Source organism: Danio aesculapii, chromosome 21 (genome assembly GCF_903798145.1).
Source record: "Danio aesculapii chromosome 21, fDanAes4.1, whole genome shotgun sequence".
NCBI classification, from domain to species: Eukaryota; Metazoa; Chordata; class Actinopteri; order Cypriniformes; family Danionidae; genus Danio; species Danio aesculapii.
The window spans coordinates 32602700-32623990 of NC_079455.1; the positions used below are offsets into that span (position 1 = coordinate 32602700).

The following is a 21291-nucleotide window of genomic DNA, read 5'->3' on the forward strand; positions in this document are numbered from 1 at the left end:
GACATCCATCCATCTGGATATATAGATATCCATCTATCCATCCATCCATCCATCTATCTATCTATCTATATGCCAAAAAATGCATTGTTGTGATCAGCGCCTCCTCATACACACCTCACTTTACTGCAAAATGTTTTATGATTTAAATGATTTATGCTATCTAGAGGCCCTCTCACGCTGAGCATGACCCATTTTGTGGAAAACTATGAGCTTTGTAACTCTGCAGATCTTTATGCAGTTACACAACCAGATACATTACAAACCAAAACAAAAGGAAAAATTGAAAAGCATCACATTGCGTCTCTAAATAGGAAAAGAAAATGTGGATTCTACGTAGAAAAGCTCACCACTCCAATGAGATCTCCTCTACCATACTCTCCAGTCAGCTCCTTTTTCCCATCCTCCTTCAAGATGACGGAACGCAGTCGGCCACTGAGCACTATAAAAGTACTGTCAGACTTATCACCCTGCCTGAGAGAGAAAGAGAGCGAGGGGATGGGGTCATTTATCATAGAAGATTTATGAAATGCTGAGAAAGCCCCTCTGGCTGAGAAAGATAAGCTAAGGAGAAGAAGTCGGCAAGTTTATTAGATTGTATTCTGTCCACTTCTCTTACTGAGGAGGCAAAGAAGAGGAGAAGAGAAAAAGATCATAACAATAGAGTTTATATGGGAGCTCCTCACAAGACCAGCCCAAAAACACTGTTATGGACATTTAAGGTTAACATATAGACCATTTTGAGGAATGTAAACAATAACAATGGTCCCAACGCATTTCCTGTTTTACATAGCTTCCGAGAATCCATAAAGAATCCCATATTGATAAATAATGTTATGATAGCTGTTTTAACACTAAGTTCTGATTGAATTTCCTCTTGTTACAGTCATGAAATGACCATATTGAAATGGTCTATATACACATTACATAGCCAAAATCATGTGATTATTCTAACATTACAAGTCTATACAATAAAATTCACAAGTTTAGGGTTTTGCCAATGTTTTGAAAGAAATCATTTACATGTATTAATTTAGATAAAGCTTATGTTCAAAGTGACTAATAAATAGGGTTGTGCAAAATACTGTACAGAAATATCGCATGAGCAAATTGCTAAATTAAATTGATTTGTTTTATTCAAGAGACAAAACGTGTTTGTTTACTTTCAGAAATTGTAGTAACGCTTTGTTTTTCCTAAAATAATATGAAATCTATGTTAATTATAAAATTTTTTAAACATCACATAGAATATGGCATTATTTAACATTCTATCATAATGCATTTGGTTACACTTTATAATAACTACACACTGAATAAATTAAGCATTAGCAAATAGTTAATTCATTATCTGTTAAGTAATAACTCTGCATTAATAGAAGTTAAAAAACAGTTTATAAATACAGCTACAAATGTTGTATTCTTGACTTATAAGCACATTTATAACTCATTCATTCATTTTCTTTTCGGCTTAGTCCCTTTATTAATTTGGGATCACCACAGCAGAATGAACCGCCAACTTATCCAGCATATGTTTCACGCAGCGGATGCCCTTCCAGCCGCAATCCATCACTGGGAAACATCCATACATTCACACACATACATTATGGACAATTTAGCCTACCCAACCCATGTCTTTGGACTTTGGAAACTGTAGCACCCGGAGGAAACCCACGCCAACACGGGGAGAACATGCAAACTCCACACAGAAACGCCAACTGACCCAGCTGCCAACCTTCTTGCTGTGAGGCGAACGTGCTTCCCATGATTAATTTAAAGTATTGCATTACTTACAAACTAGTTATTTAAGAATGGGAAGATCATTCAGAACGCATAAGTAAGGCCAGACGGAATCTGCGGACGTTTTTTGCCATTTCTGCTGAGAATTTTGGTTAAAATCTGCAGATTTCTGCGGAATTATTTTGGGAGTATCACAACTAAAACCTTAATATGTGAAATAAAAAATGATATCTTTTTAACTTTAATGTTTAAAATGCAAATGCAATTAGATTCACTTTATTTGATAAACAAAGCAAGTCTCTCATATAATAGATCTACTAAAAGACAGAAAATATTACTGTACAAACTACAGTGTACATAAATCATATCAACATTTTCATATTAGTCAATAATATTATTGTAATTAATTTAAAAAGTGAATAAATCTAGATTTACACACATTTACTCAAGTAAAGAAATCTTCGGAATTCTTCGGAAATCTGCGTAAAATCTGCAGAATTCTGCTCGCGCAGATTCCGTGTGGGCCTATGCATAAGTGAATAATTAATAAACTATTCCAATTAACATTCATATATCTTATTGTTCAGGCAAATACTAATAGTTAATTTGTATGTTATTAAATGCTTTATTAAATCAACTTCATCCAGTTTTGTGACCTAACCTAGCAAGGACCATTTACAAAATGCTTTACAAATCTCTTATAAATGACAATGAAAGGCTCAGTTACATTCTAAACAGGAAAAAAAAGAAAATAAATGACTTTATTCATTTCTATTCATTCGAAGATACACAAATGAAACTGTATTAAATGAATATTAAATCTTTGCAATCTTAACTAAAATAAAATTACTGTACAGTTTAAACATTGAAATGTTATATCATGATATATTGTTAAATTTATATATTGTTGTTGTTTTATCCAATTTATTTAATTTATTTATTTTTAATTGTATTTTAACACTACTTGAACATGTATTGTTCATTTGATTCTAAGCCTTTAATTGTCGTTTATAAGGCAATTACAAAGCATAACTAATAAAAACTGAATGAAATTGTGTTAATAAAGCATTTATTAACATACATAGTAAATATTACTAGATGCCTGAATAATAAAATATACAAATGTTGATTTGAATAGTTTATTAATCATTTACCAACTCATTCTGAGTGATTCTAAAAGCCACCAACTACTCTTAAATACAAAGGGTTTGTAAATAATGTAATACTGAATTTAGGCCCAATACCAATTCTACCCCTTAGCCCCTCCCCTTACCCCTCGTTTTGCACGTTCACATAACGGGGTAGGTGTGTCCCAATTCTCTGTAGCTTGAAGGCATAGTGCGAAGGGAAAGGGGTAGATACCACTTCGAACTGAGATTTTTCAGGACCACACTCGAAACCAAGGGGTAAGAAAATTCAAAAAAAGTGCGCGAATGGACAAACCAAGCTGCTGACAACATCGGAAAAGTTGTTTTGGTCATTCTAAAATGCCTTAACCATTTCAGTATTAGTGTCATTATATTATTAATGACCTCCAGAATCAAAAGCGTCTGTGTGTGTCTCACGCTTCAAACGCCACCTGCGTTTGCCTTCTGACGCGCAAATCATTTATAAAATGAACAAAAGATTCACGCAGCTTCTCCAACAGCAGCAAATTCCATTTTTACTGTTGATATTTGGCGCCAGATAATCAGGAAATGATGATTTTGTTCAATTTGACTTGTTAGATAGAAACACTGCTTTATTTGCACGTCTTTTATGCGTTAATCCAGTTTTGCACAAAGTTAATTCACATTATTGGATTGAAATGTAGCTACTAATAACCTCAGGTAGAGATTATGTGCTTTATTCAGTGTTAAATGCTACCAATGGGAGTTTAGATGCATTTTACGTGACATTTATTGTCTTACTACTGAAAGCAGCAACAGATAGTTTACCTCAGACCTTGAAAATAAAATAACTAGCAAACTGTTTTAAAATGAAAGTCTAAACTGTGATTATGCCAACATCAGTCACTGAGTAGACTATTAATAATGTTAAAGAGGTTTAATAGGTATTAATTAGAAGCCATTTACCATTTCGTTGGGAGTGCAGTGGCTGTAATTTAAATATTTCTGCCATGTCGCATCGTGTTTGGTGGAGAGAGCCAAATTGTATGACTCACGAAAGCCACCTGACCAATCAGAGCACACTAACATAGTGTCCTAACTACATATGATGCGGCGCTGCGACAGGCAATAAAAGGTATCTTATCCATAGTAAAAGGAGTTTGTCATAACCATCTGCGACATCCATGCATGAAATTTCTATTTTAGAAACCGTTTCCATTTCTGCGATATCACAGCAGAACATCAGCATATTACACAGTGCATTCAAATACATTTTGTGAATATTAATTTTTAATTTGGATGCGATTAATGGTTTGACAGCACTATTTACAATATATTAACATAAATAAATATTACGCAATTCCGGGCGACGCGGTGGCGCAGTGGGTAGCACGTTCGCCTCACAGCAAGAAGGTCACTGGTTCAAGCTCCGGCTAGGTCAGTTGGTGTTTCTGTGTGGAGTTTGCATGTCCTCCCTGTGTTCGTGTGGGTTTCCTCTGGGTGCTCCAGTTTCCCCCACAAGTCCAAAGACATGCAGTACAGGTGAATTGGGTAAGCTAAATTGGCTGTAGTGTATGAGTGTGTGTGTGAATGAGTATGTATGGATGTTGCCCAGTGATGGGTTGTGGCTGGAAGGGCATCCGCTGCGTGAAACATATGCTGCACAAGTTGGTGATTCATTCCGCTGTGATGGCCCCGGATTAGTAAAGGGACTAAGCCGAAAAGAAAATGAATGAATGAATGATTACGCAATTCCAAACCCAAGCTCATAAATAGGACATTTCTGCTTTTAGTGAAACTCATCGTTGGTTTGCCTATTTTACAGAAAACCTTAAAGCATATTGTAAGTTTTTTTGTAACTTAATGGTACTCTTTATACTAATAAAGATGTTGAGAAAAATAATTAGGGTAAAGGAGGAGGAAACAAATATGAAAACGGTAAACAGAATGAGGAAATGAAGTGGACCTGTAGACAGCTCTGCCCGCCTCCACTGCCATCCAGTCAAGGGCAAAATCAATCTGTCTGACGAAAGATGACATCCTCCTTACAACTGTATGAGCCACATTCAGCACCACTGTGGGCTCAGCTCGCATGATTCTGACAACACACACACACAAAAAGAGCAAATCCATGTGTCAACAGGAGAACCATTAAAAGCAGAGTGAGTTTACATTATGTTCGTTATTTGCTGCTAACGTCAACAAGTTGAATTTGGATTAAATAGATAAATATAACTAGTCATTACACTGAAAATGAGAAATTCACAAGAATAATTATTATATTTGCTCAGAAATTAGCCAATGACATTATTTATGCATTAATTTATCCCAATTTCTTCTGCCTTCTGTATAGTGGTCATGGATGTGACAATTATTTGAATTCAATTCCGCTTTCCATTCAATTCATCTTCATTTCTATAGCACTTTACGCAATGTAGATTGTCAAAGCAGCTTAAAATTATTGTGACAATTTATTTTAAATATCCAGAAAAGTGGACCAGACATTATGCAGAAAATAGAAAGTGGTTGACAGTTTAGGGATGGTAGGACTTTTTGGTTTGCTTGATCACCAATGCTTTGTTTTGCTCAAAAATACAGTAAAACTATATTAATGTGAAACGGTATCATGTAAATACGTTTCTCATTTCAATATACTTGGAAATAGAGCTGCATAATATATCGTTTCAGCATCAATTTCACAATGTGTGAATCTGCAATAGTCACATCCCAGGACCTGCAATGTCCAGTTGGGATTAATTAAACAAGAACCACAGTTCAGAAGATGTGATTTGTGGAGTAACAGTTTAACTTTAATCTAATAGTTTGAAAGATTATTTTTAACTTGAAGCATTTTTAAGGCATGTGACTAAGATTTAATGTGAATTTAAACCATTTGGGTACAAGAAAATAGGGCTGCACAATATACCGTTTCAGCATCAATATTGCAATGTGGGAATCTGCAAAAGTTACATCACCTTATCTGCAATGTTGAGTTGGGATTCAAATGATAATTTAAACCATTTGGGCATAAGATATGATCAAATTTGTAGACTAATTGTATTTATTTATACAACAAAGATACAGTAGGGAAGATTTGAAGCGGATCAAAAAAAAAAGATGATCAAAATAAGTGGGTGTTGTTGAACAGTTTTGGGACCACTTTGAAAGTTGTGGTGGTTTTGGTCCACATCAAATGTTTACTATTGTGTGCAGTGTTATTTTATATTTGATTATTTTATTACTGTACCTTAATACTGTTAAGACTCTTTAGAAAACAATAAAGCACTGTCTATTTCATTTGTTTGTGTGTTTGTTCTAATGTATTAATTTATGCTTGTCTTTTTATTTTATTTCATTGCATATACACTCCTAATCAGGAAATTAGGAATTCCCCCTCAAAGAGTTTTTTAAAATCATATCAAAATAACTATAAATCGCAGAAATACAAAATATCGCAATGCCAGTTCTTGACAATATCATGCAGCCCTACAGGAAATTAGTTTTCCATTTTAGCAAAAATTTTTTACTATTTAGCCAAAATTAAGACTTTACACTGTTACTTTAGATTTAATAACTGCATTTCTGTACCTCAGTAATAATAGTATTGAACAAGTCAATTTTTTTCTTGGGAATAATATTTCTAAAGGAGCTGTTAAGACGGAATTGAACCAGATTTTGGTAAAAACCCAAACAATACAAACATAAAAAATTTATATGAAAAATAAGTTGTGTGTAATGACAATGAAATGACACAAGGAGAAAGTTCTGAATTACTGAAATGTATTTAATACTTTATATAAAAGGCTTTTTGGTGATTGCAGTTTGATATGCCTCTCATATGGAGAATGAAGTAACATGAATTGCTCAGATGTGAGTTTTTTTTTTACAGATTTCTACAGAGTGGAATAATCTTTATGATTCTGTGGGCTTCATCTATCAAATCTGGGCTTTAATTTGTATTTTCTATTGGATTCAGTTCAGGTGATTGGCTGGGCCATTCTACAGCTTGATTTTCTTTCTCTGAAAGCATTTGAGAATTTCCTTGGCTGTGTTTTGGATCATTGTCTAGTTGAAACGTCCACTTTGGTTTCATCTTCATCATCCTGCTAATGTAGATGTTGGACTGAAGCAGCTAATATTAATTTACAATGAAGAAGGGCAGAGGGTTGCTAAATAACTACTGAGAGATTTCAGATGCTGTCTGGGCTTTCACTGCCTTTCTACACCTCCCTTTCTTCACCTGTTCAATACTTTTTTACATTACTCAGAAATATGTTTTCTGAGAAAAATGGTGACGTGTTCAATACTTATTTTCCCAACTGTACATCTCAGAAAAATAAAATATTGCAATGTCATTTTTTTCAATATCTTGCTGCCCTACTTCAAAACGTTATTTATTCAAATGATAGAAATGCTGCGCAAATCATTGATCCTTCATAAATCATTGTAAAACACTTAAGAAACATTTATTATTATGGTTATCAATTCTGAAAACCATTATGTTGCTTAACTTTTAATGGAAGCTCCAAAAAGGGTGTTCATATATCTTTACTGTGCCTTTTGATTGGTTTACGCATCCTTTTTAAAAACAAAGTACTAAATAATTGCAAAAGAAAAAAATTCTTACTGATCCCTGACTTTTTAAACTCAATTCAGTTCATCTTTAATAATATAGCGCTTTTTACAATGTAGATTGTGTCAACGCAGCTTAAGATAGATGAAGTAAAGAGTTTAAAGGCCATAATATTTCAAATTGTGGAACAATCCTGCAATTCAGGCAGGTAGGAGAGTGATGGTAATGGTGATGTAGGACAGCTAAGAATGAACGCAGCACAAAGCCTGCACTAACATTTGAAATTAACTGCAAACCTACTCATAGAAGTGTGTTTTTGAGATGGACAGGAAGCTGCAGTCGCGATGTGCCCGAACAGAGAAGATAAGAGGCTCTCCTGTCAGTACTGCCAACTGACCCACCAGCTCTCCTGGGTGAGCCACAAACAGACATGTGTCTTCCTCTCGGTCAATCATCCGCTGGTATACATGCAACGTGCCCGAGATCACAAACTGAACACTCACATCCTAAGAGAAACACACACAGAGTCAAGTAAATCATTTGGAACACATCTAAACCACTGACATGACACGATCCAACTATCATCACGTAAAAAGCTCCCTTTTTTTTCCCTTAAAGGGATAGTTCACCCCAAACATGAAAATTTACTCCCCATTTACTCACTCTCAAGTGGTTTCAAACCTTTAGGAGTTTCTTTTTTCTGTTGAACACTAAAATATATATTTTGAAGAATGCTGAAAACATGTAACCATTGTCTTTCATTGTAGAAAAAAACAAATACTATGAAAGTCAATGATTACAGGTTTTCAGCATTCTTCAAAATATCTTTTTTGTGCGTTAACAGAAAAATAAGATTAAACAGGTTTGGAACAAGTAAAGGAAGTAAACGATGACAGAACTTTTCATTTTGGGTAAACTATCCCTTTAAGTCAATATAATATATTACTTCAAAGATCAAAAGCAGCTACACGATAATAAACAGGAAAATAATAACAAGCAGGGTGCAACTTACAGAGGGGTTTAGGGGAGATTGACCCCCCCCCCCCCCCTCCCTCCCTCCCTAATTAAGGCCTAATCCCCCCCTGTAGAACATGAAAATAACATGTATGGGGCGGGTCAGTCCTTTAATAGTAAGTAGTTTGCTCTGATCTGCATCTAAAATACTAATATTGCTAATTAAATAATAGATAATATGAATATACAATTGGCCACCCCTATAATGGATTATAACATTGCAAATACATACATCACAATTAATCTAAGCCAATAGACATGGTAAGTGTTCACAAGACACTTTTCTTGTAAAATAGGTGTTTGTTTCTATGTATAGTCTAAAAGTAAGATTAGATGCATTGAAATGGAAAAATTCCTCTGAAATGGAAAAATTTGACCCCCTGATGGGTCAATGTGTAATTCGCACCCTGATAACTAGTGATACAACAATAGTGCCTTTATTTAGCTGAAGTCATTTTACTTTCTTTTCTTTTTTTTTTTTTTTTGTAAATAAGTACAATTTAACTAGAAGCAGGTGTCCAAAAAAACAACCCCAGCTGTGTTTCCAGTTGTAAGTATACAAGGCACATGAGTTTCTACAAATAGTACATTTATAGTCAGTGTGAAATCAACATTTTGATGTTTATTTTCCTTGAACGCATTGTTTTTCTTTAGGTGAACAATTCATTCGTGAAAGTTACAGAAAAAAGAAAGTTTGTTTTGGTAATCTTCAATCAAAATCTGACCATTTGCTTGTGCGTTTGGAGTGGTGTGCCTTCTCTGTTGATGTCAGTTTGACGCTTCCTCCACAATATTCTTAACCACCCTTTTACCCTTCATTTGCTTCAAGTGAATGATGCACAAAAATAAAGCCCTGCCCACAACTCGATATTCTGTTTCAGTTGGAAGATCATCAGCATACTGAAATGAAAGTATTAGCATATTCTGCATCACGTGGACTTTAAACCCAACTAATTGAGTCAACTTAAACTCCATTAAGTCACAGAATGGGAGAATAAAAACTTGGGTGAAACCAGACTGGATGGGCCCGTTCTCATTGGGCTAAATAAATGAGCATGGCATGATTTATGATATGAAGCTGCATGACATAAAGCACTTAATATAGTAAAATTATGCCTATGAAAGAAAGCTCATTTTGTATGCATCCTTATGTAATTTTACATTATTGAAGTTGCCACCCATGTAGTCATCAAAATGCCATTCACCTGACTAGATTCTGATTCATATCTGTTTCATATGCACATGCTGCATGTTGTCTGACCTGATCTCCTTGGCGAGCTACGACAGAGCCAGCTTTTACTTGATGGAGAGTCACTCTGCCCTCCAGCAAACTGGGGTCCTGGACACACAGCACCAATAAAAGCATTCAACACAACTAATAAATCCATCTGAACATACATAAACCATGAGCCCATATCTCACAAATTTTAACCTGCAGCGGAACAATCCCAAGCAGATCCTTCTTGGCAGCTTGGAAAATGGCACCCACTTTACTAGGGGGAACATCAGAGTGTGGTGCACTGTCTGTGTAGTGAATGACAGCGGAAGGAGCGTGCTGCATGGTCACACTCTTCTTCAAAATAGACTGAAGAACACAAAAACAAATGTCTTAATATGAAGAGTTCTTGAGAACGAGACAAACAGCTTGAGGAAAAAATGAAAACACCTTGTGAATGACAGAAGTGGATGGAGGGTCATCTATGGTGACTCTGGCTCTTTCGTAGGCCATGTTTAGGTCATTTCCTGCCACTCCTTTCCAAACACAAAAACCAAATTGTATGTCGAGTTCAGACTGGTAAATATTGGTTTACCAATAAAAAGGTAAATATGACTTTCTATTTCACAATTATAACTTTTGTCCACACAACTAAAAGTTTATATACAGTTGAAGTCAGAATTATTAGCCCTCATGAATTATTAGCACCGTTTATTTTTTTCCTGACGGAGAGGATTTCTAAGCATAATAGTTTTAATAACTCATTTCTAATAACTGATTTATTTTATCTTTGCCATGATGACAGTAAATAATATTTGACTAGATATTTTTCAAGACACTTCTATACAGCTTAAAGTGATATTTAAAGGCTTAACTAGGTTAATTAGGTTAACTAGGCAGGTTAGGGTAATTAGGCAAGTTATTGTATAACAATAGTTTGTTCTGTAGACTATCAAAAAAAAATATATAGCTTAAAGGGGCTAATAATTTCGATCTTAAAATGGTTTTTGAAAAATTAAAAACTGCTTTTATTCTCGCCGAAATAAAACAAATAAGACTTTCACCAGAAGAAAAAATATTATGAGACATACTGTGAAACTTTCCTTGCTCTGTCAAACATTATTTGGGAAATATAAAAAAAAAAAAGAATAAAAAAAATTCAATGGGGGGCTAATAATTCTGACATATACAATATATTTGAAGTTATTAAGACAACTATGAGATATTTACTTCTAATTGCAAAAACAAGTCTAAATTACACTAAATAATTGCAAGAATTATCAGATATACACACACAATTCTGAATTTTTTTACTCTGAATTCTAAGAAAAATGTAAATATATATCGCCAAGTATATAAAATCACAATTATGAGAGTCAGAATTACAAGTTTACCTCACAATTCTAGCTTAATAACACAATCCCAAAACACAAAGAACAATATATATATATATATATATATATATATATATATATATATATATATATATATATATATATATATATATATATATATATATATATATATATATATATATATATATATATATATATATATATACACATATACATAAACGCATACATATACACACACATGCATTCATAAAAAATACAAAATATATATATAAAAAAAAATAAAAAATCTAGACTGCACATTTAAAACCCAACATTTTCCAAAAAAAAGCCAGTTAAAACATATACAATTGTTGTATTAGGGAAATAATTAGAATTTTGGGATGAAAAGCAATGATTCTCTTTTTATTTTTTGTTTAGTGCATAAAAAAAGCTAATACAAAGTACTAAAGTTATTTTTCCGGTGTAAACATTGTCCTGTGTGGAGTAAATATAAGAATCAGACAAAAGTGTGATTTATTACCTGAGCTCTCAACAGGCATTGACACAGAGCGAAACCTGCGTGCGACTGTGGATGTGCTTTCATATGAACCAGCTTGCCCCCCATCTGCAATAAGACATTTGCATTACTAACAAAACACAACTGTCCAGTAAATGTCTGTTGTGAAAGAACTTGGCACACCTCAGGAATCCTGGAGTAAAATATATTCTTAAAAAAAAGGTCTATAATCCTTGAAAATGCAAGGAATATTTTCTTTAGCATATTTAATGAAACATCTGTCTGTAATATTAGTCTGCAAGAATTAAGGGGATCCAATCCAGCATTGCAAGATGCATACCAGAGTCAGTCAAGTGCTCAGTGGAGCCCTGCAGGTGCTCGTCTTCATGTTGTGTCTGTAAGTGTGGTCTGCGTGGGACTCTGCTGGGACTTCCCTCAGACAGCACACTGTTGACGGTGAACAGCGGCACTGCTTGTCTTTCCTACACACACGTATAGACATCTGATACAATGTTACTGGTTCACAGTAAGTCATCGACTGACTGAAAAAAATTCAATAAACCTGTATTGCCTAGTTTAAAAAAATTATATATATATTTTGTTATACTGTAGACACAGGCTCAGTAGTTATCACTGTCGCCTCACAGCAAGAAGGTCGAGCCCTGGCTGGGCCAGTTGGCATTTCTGAGTGGAGTTTTTATGTTCTTCCCGTGTTGGCGTGGGTTTTCTCCAGGTGCTCCAGTTTATCCCACAGAGCAAAGACATGCGCTATAGGTGAATTGGATGAACTAAACTGGCCGTAGTGTGTGTAAATGTGAGTGTATGGGTGTTTCCCAGTACTGGGTTGTGGCTGGAAGGGCATCCGCTTCGTTAAACATATGCTGGAATGGTCGGTGGAATGGTCCACTGTGGTGACCCCTGATTAGGCGGAAAATGAATGAAATAAATGAATTGTAGACACAATATCTAAGCAAATACTGCCCATAAAGCCACACGAGAACTGTTGTGCATCTCTGATAGATACAATGCTGATCGACTATTTTCTGAATGAATCTGGGATTTGAATAAATGAACATTTGGGAGAAATCAGATGATCTATGATTCATTGGACCGCATTCACTGCAAAATATATTAGTCATTTAAACGACTCATGAACAAAAGACTCATGTGAATAATGAATCACTCATTAATTATTAGGAAAAGCACTATACAAATACGCTTAAATCATAAAATATTTGATAAAAAAACTAAATGCAAAAGTTCCATAAATAAAAGGATAATTAAACTAACAATAAATAGTCATCATTTATTCAACTTGTGTTGATTCTTTCTTTTGCAAAACAGAAATATTTAGAAAACCAAATTGTTTTGGAGCTTCTAAAGACTTTTTGTGAACATATCCAAAAAACAATTTACAAGCAACTTCTGGTAAAAATAAAGAATTGCTGTTGTAGCCGAAACATTTCTGTGTGATAAAGTATTTTTCTGAAGCTGCTTTTTGTAGATTTAGATTTTTGCACAAAACACAATAATGACTTACATTTTCCTTTAAGGGGAATTTCCTTAGTCAAATTTAAAATGTAAATAGACTAATTAATCTTAACATTGTGTAATTAAGTGAAAATTCTAATCAACTGACAGCTCTAGTTTAAAACAAACAGCAAAACAAAAATAATTTACATCAAAGAAATCTAAATGTTGAGTTTCCTTTTTCTAGAAATCTGTAACCATTGACTTCCATAGTGGAAAAAACAAATGTGTGAATGGTTACCGGTTTCCAGCATTTTTCAAAGTAACTTTTTTTGTGTTGAACAGAAAAAAAACTAAAAGAAGTTGAGTAAATAATGACATAATTTTTCAGTTTTGGATCAACTACCCCTTTAAATTCCCCTTTAAATTAAAAAAAACAACAACAATGTAAGCAGAACACCTCAAAATGAAAAACCTAAGAAGTTCAAAGAGTTTATGCCGCGCTGCCACATAACCTTGCCTCCTGACAGGACTAACTTGTATTTATGGTTGATGGGAGAGCACTCAAATTCACAGCATAAGCGAAAAGTACTTCTTAAATCAAAACAGAAAACAACTCCCTAGGCCTCAGCCCGCGCTTAGAGGAGAAGAAGAGTTACGCGTGTGGAGGAGCTGCGTTGTGACACTCAGTGATGGCTGATGGGAGATTTTTACCCACCGGGCGCTAAAGTCGCTGTCCTTTAAATGAAAGCCGAGGTCTTATGATCCATGTTATTCAATCTAGCTGAGTTTTACAGCTCCAGCGCAGGAGTGATTATGCCGATGGGGGTTAACGTAGCATGAAATAACACTGAATGAGTGTGTGTGTGTGTGTGTGTGTGTGTGTGTGTGTGTGTGTGTGTGTGAAAGCACATATTTTAGAAGTGATAGAGAGTGTGGGTGATCTTAAAAGCAATAACGCTGAGATGTGTACGTGTGTATTTTTTCCCCAACCTGATTGAAAAGCTCGGTCGTCAGTCCCAGGTAGTTGTGAAGCGCCAGGAACGTGACTCTCTGAAGACGCACCATGATTATCTAAACAGACAGAAATGAGACATGAATTAATGCTGTCAGCTTTGTTAATTACTATAATTGCTATAATTACTTTAGTGAATTACAGATTGAGATTGTGCTAATAATATACCCCAGTGTCTATGCAGTTAAATGAGCCATATCAAGATTAAAAATGTACTTGATATTTTGACATATAAAGATGTGTGATATGTTGTTTATTTGTGTATATATACAGTGCCTATAGAAAATCATTACACCCTTTTAAAATAATTACTTTATTTGTCATACAGCCTGAAATCAAATCATATTCCAAATAAGTTTTCTAGCCTTTGTAGCCTTCGCCTAACTTGTGCCTTTCTACACTTTATCCCAAAGATCTTTTAAAAGCAGGATGTAATGCGAGTAAAGGATTTTCACAAGGTATGATGATTTTTTTAATAGGTATTGTATAGATAATTCTAACATTTCACGATGTTCCTTGCACAATCCAATAAGACCACTGAAGACTACACTGTAATCATTAAACATTTAGTGATTGGCATATTATTTACCAGCGTTACTAATTATTAGAATTGTTTATTTTTTATTTATCTGTATCAGCAGCTTCCTCTATTTAATTAAAGCAATTAAAATAATTTTAAAACACTTAAATTTAGTCTTTAATTAAAGGGCACCTATGATGAAAATTTACTTTTGTAAGCTGTACGGACAGAACTGTCTGTATGTATACACAACAAGTCTCTTTTTTAAAACTTCCTGACATTAAAATAGGATGCAAATCCCAGTGATTTTGAGGCCCACTGCAACATGACGTAGGAGTGCAGGTTTCCTCACCCACTGTATTGATTGACAGGTGCCATGTTTCCATAATAACACATCCACACATGTCTACAGAGCATTTTTTTGCAAATATACTGAGATTAAAATATTTGCTACAATATTTGTCTCTGTGAGTTTTATAAGTTTAATTAGTTTAAAATGTTTTAAAACAGAATGTTTGTAATAAAAACAGTAATATGGCTATTTAATTCTTAACTGCTATAAATCACCACAGCGGTATGTTGTCAGTAAATGCTAATATGTATGTGTGTGTACTGCAAACGGCATTTGTGTGAGACTCATCATTTCAGAAAGGCTTGAATAAATTCCATCACAAATACATGAAATAAACATAGTATTTTTGATTAATGAGCTGTATTTCAGCTTCATTCGTGTCTCTATCACTGACTGCTGTGTATCTAATCAGTGTAACGCAGGAGAAGCAGACACGCACGTGGGAACGGTGGGTGGGGAGAAGCAGCTCATATGAATTTAAAGCCACAGGCTACAAAAACAGCTACAATGTATTCAGACACCAAAATGGACAGATTCTGGAGGCTATAATAAATGATCTGATGGGTATTTTGAGCTAAAACCTTACAGAAACATTCTGTAAAATTTGAATTAAAGACACCAAATCTTATCTTACATCTTGTGAAAGAAGTAAAATAGGTGCCCTTTAAGCTCAAAACTATTATCGACTTTCCATGTTGTACATAATATAATCTATTATCTAGAATTATTTGTAAGGTAACATTACAAATAACTTTTGATTTATTTAGTTTAAATGTATAGAATTTTGTACAGTCAATAAAATTATGATAATTATATGTACTAATAGATTGTGTAAAAAATAATTACATTTACCAAAGCATATTTTTCAAGAAAATATTACTTCAAAAATGTGTTTAATTCGATGTGTTACTATCCAGAGTAGTATGTTTTGGTGAAATTTACCAGCAAGTGAAAACCTGAAGCAAACTGTTCACCAAATTTATTTCAGAGTAGCTTTGAACTTTAAAAAAAAAATAATAAAATAGAACATTTAACTGTTATTGCTCATGATAAGGAGGAGAAGAACGAGGAGGAGAAGAACAACAAGGTGGTGAAGAACGAGGAGGAGAAGTATATTGCAAGTTATGCTGCAAAATATACATCATAAAAGCTATTTTTGTGTTTTTTTGTGTGTGTGAGTATCTTTAAGTTCAGTTTGAAAAAAAAAAAGTTTGCAAACTAAGCAAACCAGGACAAAACGTATATTTTTCTTTACAAAACAACAGGAGCTGACAGTGCTGCACTGGTCTATTCACAGAGCCACTGGAGCTTTTTGGATAATCAGAGGTAAATATTAAATATGAAATACGAAAATATAAAAAAACTCCAAGGCAGTTGTGTAATAACAATTAAAAAGTCTTTAACTGAACTGGTCCAAGTCATTAATGTGTGTGAGATCTATGCATTTCTGCAATTTGTGCGTCATTTGTTTTCGACAATGTTGCTAAAAACTATAGATTTACACTTTAAATATTTTTTCATTTTTTTAATTTTTTGAATACTTTTTTAATCCCTAATACACGAGTGCCTTTGAGTGTTTCATCATTTCAATTTGGATGTTTTTCTATTTCGGTATGGACCAAATGAAACACAGAAAAAAAGGTGTACTTCAGGAGAAAGAAGAGTGGGAAAAAAAAAGGTGAAGAATATGCCCTGTTATTACACAGTGGCCTAGACAGATGTTGAGCGAGGCAGAGGTCACACTGATGCAGACCGCCATGGCAGAGTTCAGTACCTGTATGACCCTCACTAGCGTCTCTGGGTATTTCTCAAACACTGACTGGAAAGCTGAGGCAGGCAGACGCAATATTGTAGACCTGACCGCCGCACGAGCAGACACGGTCTTATAAGGAGCTGGATAACCCTGGAGAAACAGGATAGGCCCTAAATTAATCTCAATGCACTGGAGCCAGAGAAGTCATCATGAAGGCAGACAGAGAACTTACCGTAATGATATCTAGGATGCTGAGTAGACTGTGAACGCTGTCCCCAGGCAGCACGTCCTTCACCACAAGCTCTGTGCCATCCTGAAAGACACACACACACACACACACACACACACACACACACACACACACACACACACACACACACACACAAAAAAAAAGAACCGAACAACTTAGTGGGGCACTAAGCTTAATTACTCATTTGCCATTTAGCTGACAGTTCTTCAAAGTGACCTACAGGGAATTTATTGCAGGGACAGACCTTGTGGAGTTACCAGAGGTTAAGTATTTTAATCAAGGATATTATGATGATTGTTCATGAATCAACTGCTGTGGGGTTTGAACCTATAACGTTTTCTTTGGCAGCCCAGGGGCCATATTAACGCTGTTGAACGCAGCCCATAACACAGTGCAAGTTAGATCCTAAACAAGCAGAAGAGAACCAGGTATGTGTAATCTACTAACAACAAGTGCATAAAATAATTTCTTAAATGCATTAAATAATAAGGCAAATACCAGTAATTGACGCAAATCTTAGCAAATCACACTCCAATATATCATATATTACATTTAAAAAACACGCATTAATATATAAATTAATATAAACATTTTCTTTTTTTAGATATGCGCATGTGTAAAGTTTCATCATATATTATTAGGCACATACAGAATCTGCACCTGCAGAAATTAGCAGATTTTACAATTATTTATTTTTCTTTTTAGTTTATAAAGTAACATTTTCTGTCTATTGGTAGATAAAGTGGCTCTAATTGGATTTATGTTGTAAAACTTTAATAAAACCTAAAAAGTTATAACTTTTTTTATTTCAGGTGTTATGCTTTCAGTTATAGCATATAAAAGTAGTGTTAAATATTTGGGAGTGACATATCTCTACTGATTCTGCCCAAAGCAAAAGATGTAGGATTTTTAGGGTGTAGGATGTGGGCTAAAATGGGCCGGCTGCTGGCCCAGAGGAAGCCCCGCTTTGTCCAGATCATGCCCCGGCAGTGACAGTGGAAACGCAACTAGCCCTGGCTCGCTCGCTCGATTTAGGCGCGATAGTGGAAATGTGGTTATTGTGTTTGAATGTTTGAAAAACAATAAAGAAAGTTATAAAATAAATAAATAATAATAATTTTAAATAGACGTAAACAGACTTCATATCTCATTAAAAGAAAGCTATCAGAAACATTGGTTAAACTAGGGTAATGACAACCTTAACCCAGTACTCAACCGGTTAACCCATAATAAACCAGTGTGCAAAGTGTCAAGGTGGATGAGGTTGATGTGGAATTCAACTGACATTCCTTAAACTTGTGCTCTAATGGAGATGTAATGTGTTTTTTAATTATTGCCATGTCAGCAAGCAAGGCTATTTTCATGGTAAGGACATTTCAATAATAAATAAACAATTAAGAAAACAAACAAATGAATACATAAGTAAAATAAGACTTTTAGTGTTAATACATGATAAGAAGTCTAAAAAAATTTCTGGTGTCTCTTTGCTAAAAATGTCCTTAAGAGAGTTCATTTCATAATAAAGTCTTCTGGAATGCTCTAATGGAGAAAAAAAAATCTACTTATATGGCTCATCCTTACAATCTCAAGAATGCAAAGCTCCAGTCTTCCATCCTGAACCACATAAATGCTGTCATCATCGTCCCCCGGTTTGAAGAGCCCCTCACCCTCCTGCAGCTCCACAAACACCATGTGCCGACACAGCTCCAAAAACAAGGGCTTCTCAAAATGACCAAGGACCCTAAAATGTATGAACAATCAACATTTCATCAGACTGAAAAAGCATCATGTGATCTACATGCAGTTGGGCTGTGATCGAGTCAGAGGTGTTCACCTGACGTTCTTGAGCATGTACAGCACTTCTGAGGGTAGGTTTGAGTTCTGCACGTCAAACTCAGTGAGATCTGCCTCCAGGAGAGAGGGAGGGGGTTCCTTAGGCTGCAAAGTTGGCGGCTCTTTCCTGATCCGCAAGATCCTGCATGATATCATATAAGGAATTCAAACAAAAAACAAAAATCAGACTGGATAAACTTGGAGATAATTCACCCAAAAATGAACATTTCGTCACTATTTGCTCATCTTTTACTCGTTTTAAACCTTTGCGAGTTTCTTTCTTTTGTTGAACACAAAAATAGTTATTTTGAAAAATCAGAATTAGTTTTATTGCCAAATGTGCTTCACACACACAAGGAATTAGTTTTGGCTACAGAAGCTTCCAATGTACATAAAGTGACAAGTGACCAACACAAAATAAATAAATAAATAAATATGAAAAAAAAATAAATAAAAAGACGATAAACATTAAACAGATGCAGTTAGTCAAAAAATCTGGATGTTGAATTGTGTGTACAGATTTGTTATAAATATACAGGTTATAAGGTGCTGTGTACAAATACAAATGGAGAAAGTATTGCATTGTATATTTATATAAGGTGCTGTGTACAAGTGCTTATGAGAAAGTATTGCACATATTTATTGCACAGTAGGGGAATATTTAACTATTCATAAGGTATATAGCCTGAGGAAAGAAACTTTTCCTGTGTCTGGCTGTTTTTGTGCTTGGTGCTCTGAAGCGCCGACCAGACGGTTACAGTTCGAACAGGTAGTGTGCTGGGTGTGAGGCGTCCAGGGTGATTTTGCGAGCCCTTGAAGTGTAGGAAGGGTAGTGCCGTCCGGACTATTCGCTGTAGTCTACGGAGGTGGGTTTTGGCAGCTGAGCCAAACCAGACGGCAAAAAAGACAAAAACAAGCAAAAAAAAAAAGCAAAAAAACAAAGTCAAAAAAACAAAAAAGACAAAAACAAAACTGACTTTTATAGTAGGGAAAACAAATACTATGAAAGTCAGTTTTCAGCATTTTCAAAATATTTTCTTTTGTGTTCAACAGATGAAGGAAATGAAGACAGTATTTCCAGCTTTGGGTTGGGGGGTGGGTCGCAAGACAATGAGGGGGGTTGTTTGGTGATTTCCAAAAATCAAATTCATTTTATTAAACTATAACTAGTACCATATTTTATCCATAACCTACAGAAGATAAAAATAGTAGTTAATCGTTACATTAAAAAACAACATGCAAATAAAAAAGCCATCAGCCTTTCTTTTTTTTTTCATTTCATTGCGTTCCCTGGGGTGATTACATTATATTAAAGACACAGCAATAGCGTCAGATGCAGCAGACTGATTTTATGGCACCAGGTTAAACTTTCTGGCACCTTTACCGCACTCACATACATTAAAAATAAAGGCCACAACTGAATATGGAGGAAGGTCTCAAATTGACATTCTCCAAAAATAAACGAAGAATGGACTTGGGGCTATGCAAGGTTGCATGCAAGGTTTGTATATTTATAAACCACTTATTGGGGTCATGAGTCACTGGAATTCTTATTTTGGGGGTCATGGGCCTGAAAAGTTTGGAACCCCTGCTTTCGAGTGTCATGAAACCCTCTTGATTCAGTAGTGTTTTTCGCATCTCCGCTGAAAGGGTAGATTGTGGAATGAATTAAGGGACTGCATGAACATGAAAGATCCATTATGCACATAAAACTGCTTATTTGCACACTGGCAAACAAACACACACACTGGTGAGTGGATGGAGAGTGATGCTGAGAGCAGTAATTATAGCGGTTTTGAGTTTCAGTATACATTTAGCAAATATGTGGAGATGGTAAAATCAACAAAAATTGGAACAGCCTAGGGCAGGGTAATTCATTAAAATCAAATCACAAATGTGCTTGCGAAAAGCTGTTATTGTCATGCACATACTGATAGGGAAGCACGTTTAATAGTAAATCTCCTCCGAAGGACGGAGGGCGCTCTTACAAGGAAACTCCAAACACCCACAAAGAAACACAGAAAATCCGAATCAAAGCCTATTGAAGGCAAGCCTGTAATGATTAGCCTAAAAGCAAACCAGCTAATGCTAACGCTGCCTCTATGGAAGTATGCAGCAGAAAAGTGGAACAAAAGCCACCCGCTATGTGATTGGCTAAGACGTGCTTCACGAGACAAAAGTTAGCATTAAGCATTAAGACATTTTCATCTCAATCTTTCAATAGTAAGAAACTCTTTGATCCCCATAGAGATGCATTAAAAACAAGACTTTAACGCTTTCATTGATTCAGCGTGACTAATATTATCACATGATGACTATGGAATCATCTCACAGAGGGATTTATTTTAAACTGAAGTTATGAAATGTGCTTGGAGTAAAAAAAAATGTGGTAATTTCATGTGCAACATTTAATACAAAAAGCCATAGTTCACTGAGAAGCTACACAAACAGCTGTCATTATCACAGAGCAATGGACCCTTTCACAAGCCTGTTATGACGCATGTAACGGTCATCATAATCTTAAATTCTTAAAAGTTTTTAATATTAAGATTTAAAAAAAAAAAAAAAAAACCTAATGAACCTTTTTATATGTATTCGTGT

General features: G+C 34.9%; 1 protein-coding gene across 1 annotated transcript in view; it reads right to left on the reverse strand.

Annotated features, from left to right (window-relative positions):
* Positions 1–21291, reverse strand: part of pnpla7a (patatin-like phospholipase domain containing 7a) — a 55635-nt gene that overhangs the window by 27351 nt on the left and 6993 nt on the right. The window contains exons 7-19 of the mRNA XM_056445914.1: positions 18692–18832; positions 18439–18598; positions 16840–16920; positions 16629–16757; positions 13961–14041; positions 11838–11979; positions 11522–11605; positions 10097–10182; positions 9863–10015; positions 9692–9769; positions 7717–7922; positions 4810–4941; positions 348–471 (exon numbers count right to left, since the gene is read on the reverse strand). Of these exons, the coding sequence (XP_056301889.1) occupies positions 348–471; positions 4810–4941; positions 7717–7922; positions 9692–9769; positions 9863–10015; positions 10097–10182; positions 11522–11605; positions 11838–11979; positions 13961–14041; positions 16629–16757; positions 16840–16920; positions 18439–18598; positions 18692–18832 (1597 nt within the window). The remainder of the gene's footprint in view (positions 1–347; positions 472–4809; positions 4942–7716; positions 7923–9691; positions 9770–9862; positions 10016–10096; positions 10183–11521; positions 11606–11837; positions 11980–13960; positions 14042–16628; positions 16758–16839; positions 16921–18438; positions 18599–18691; positions 18833–21291) is intronic.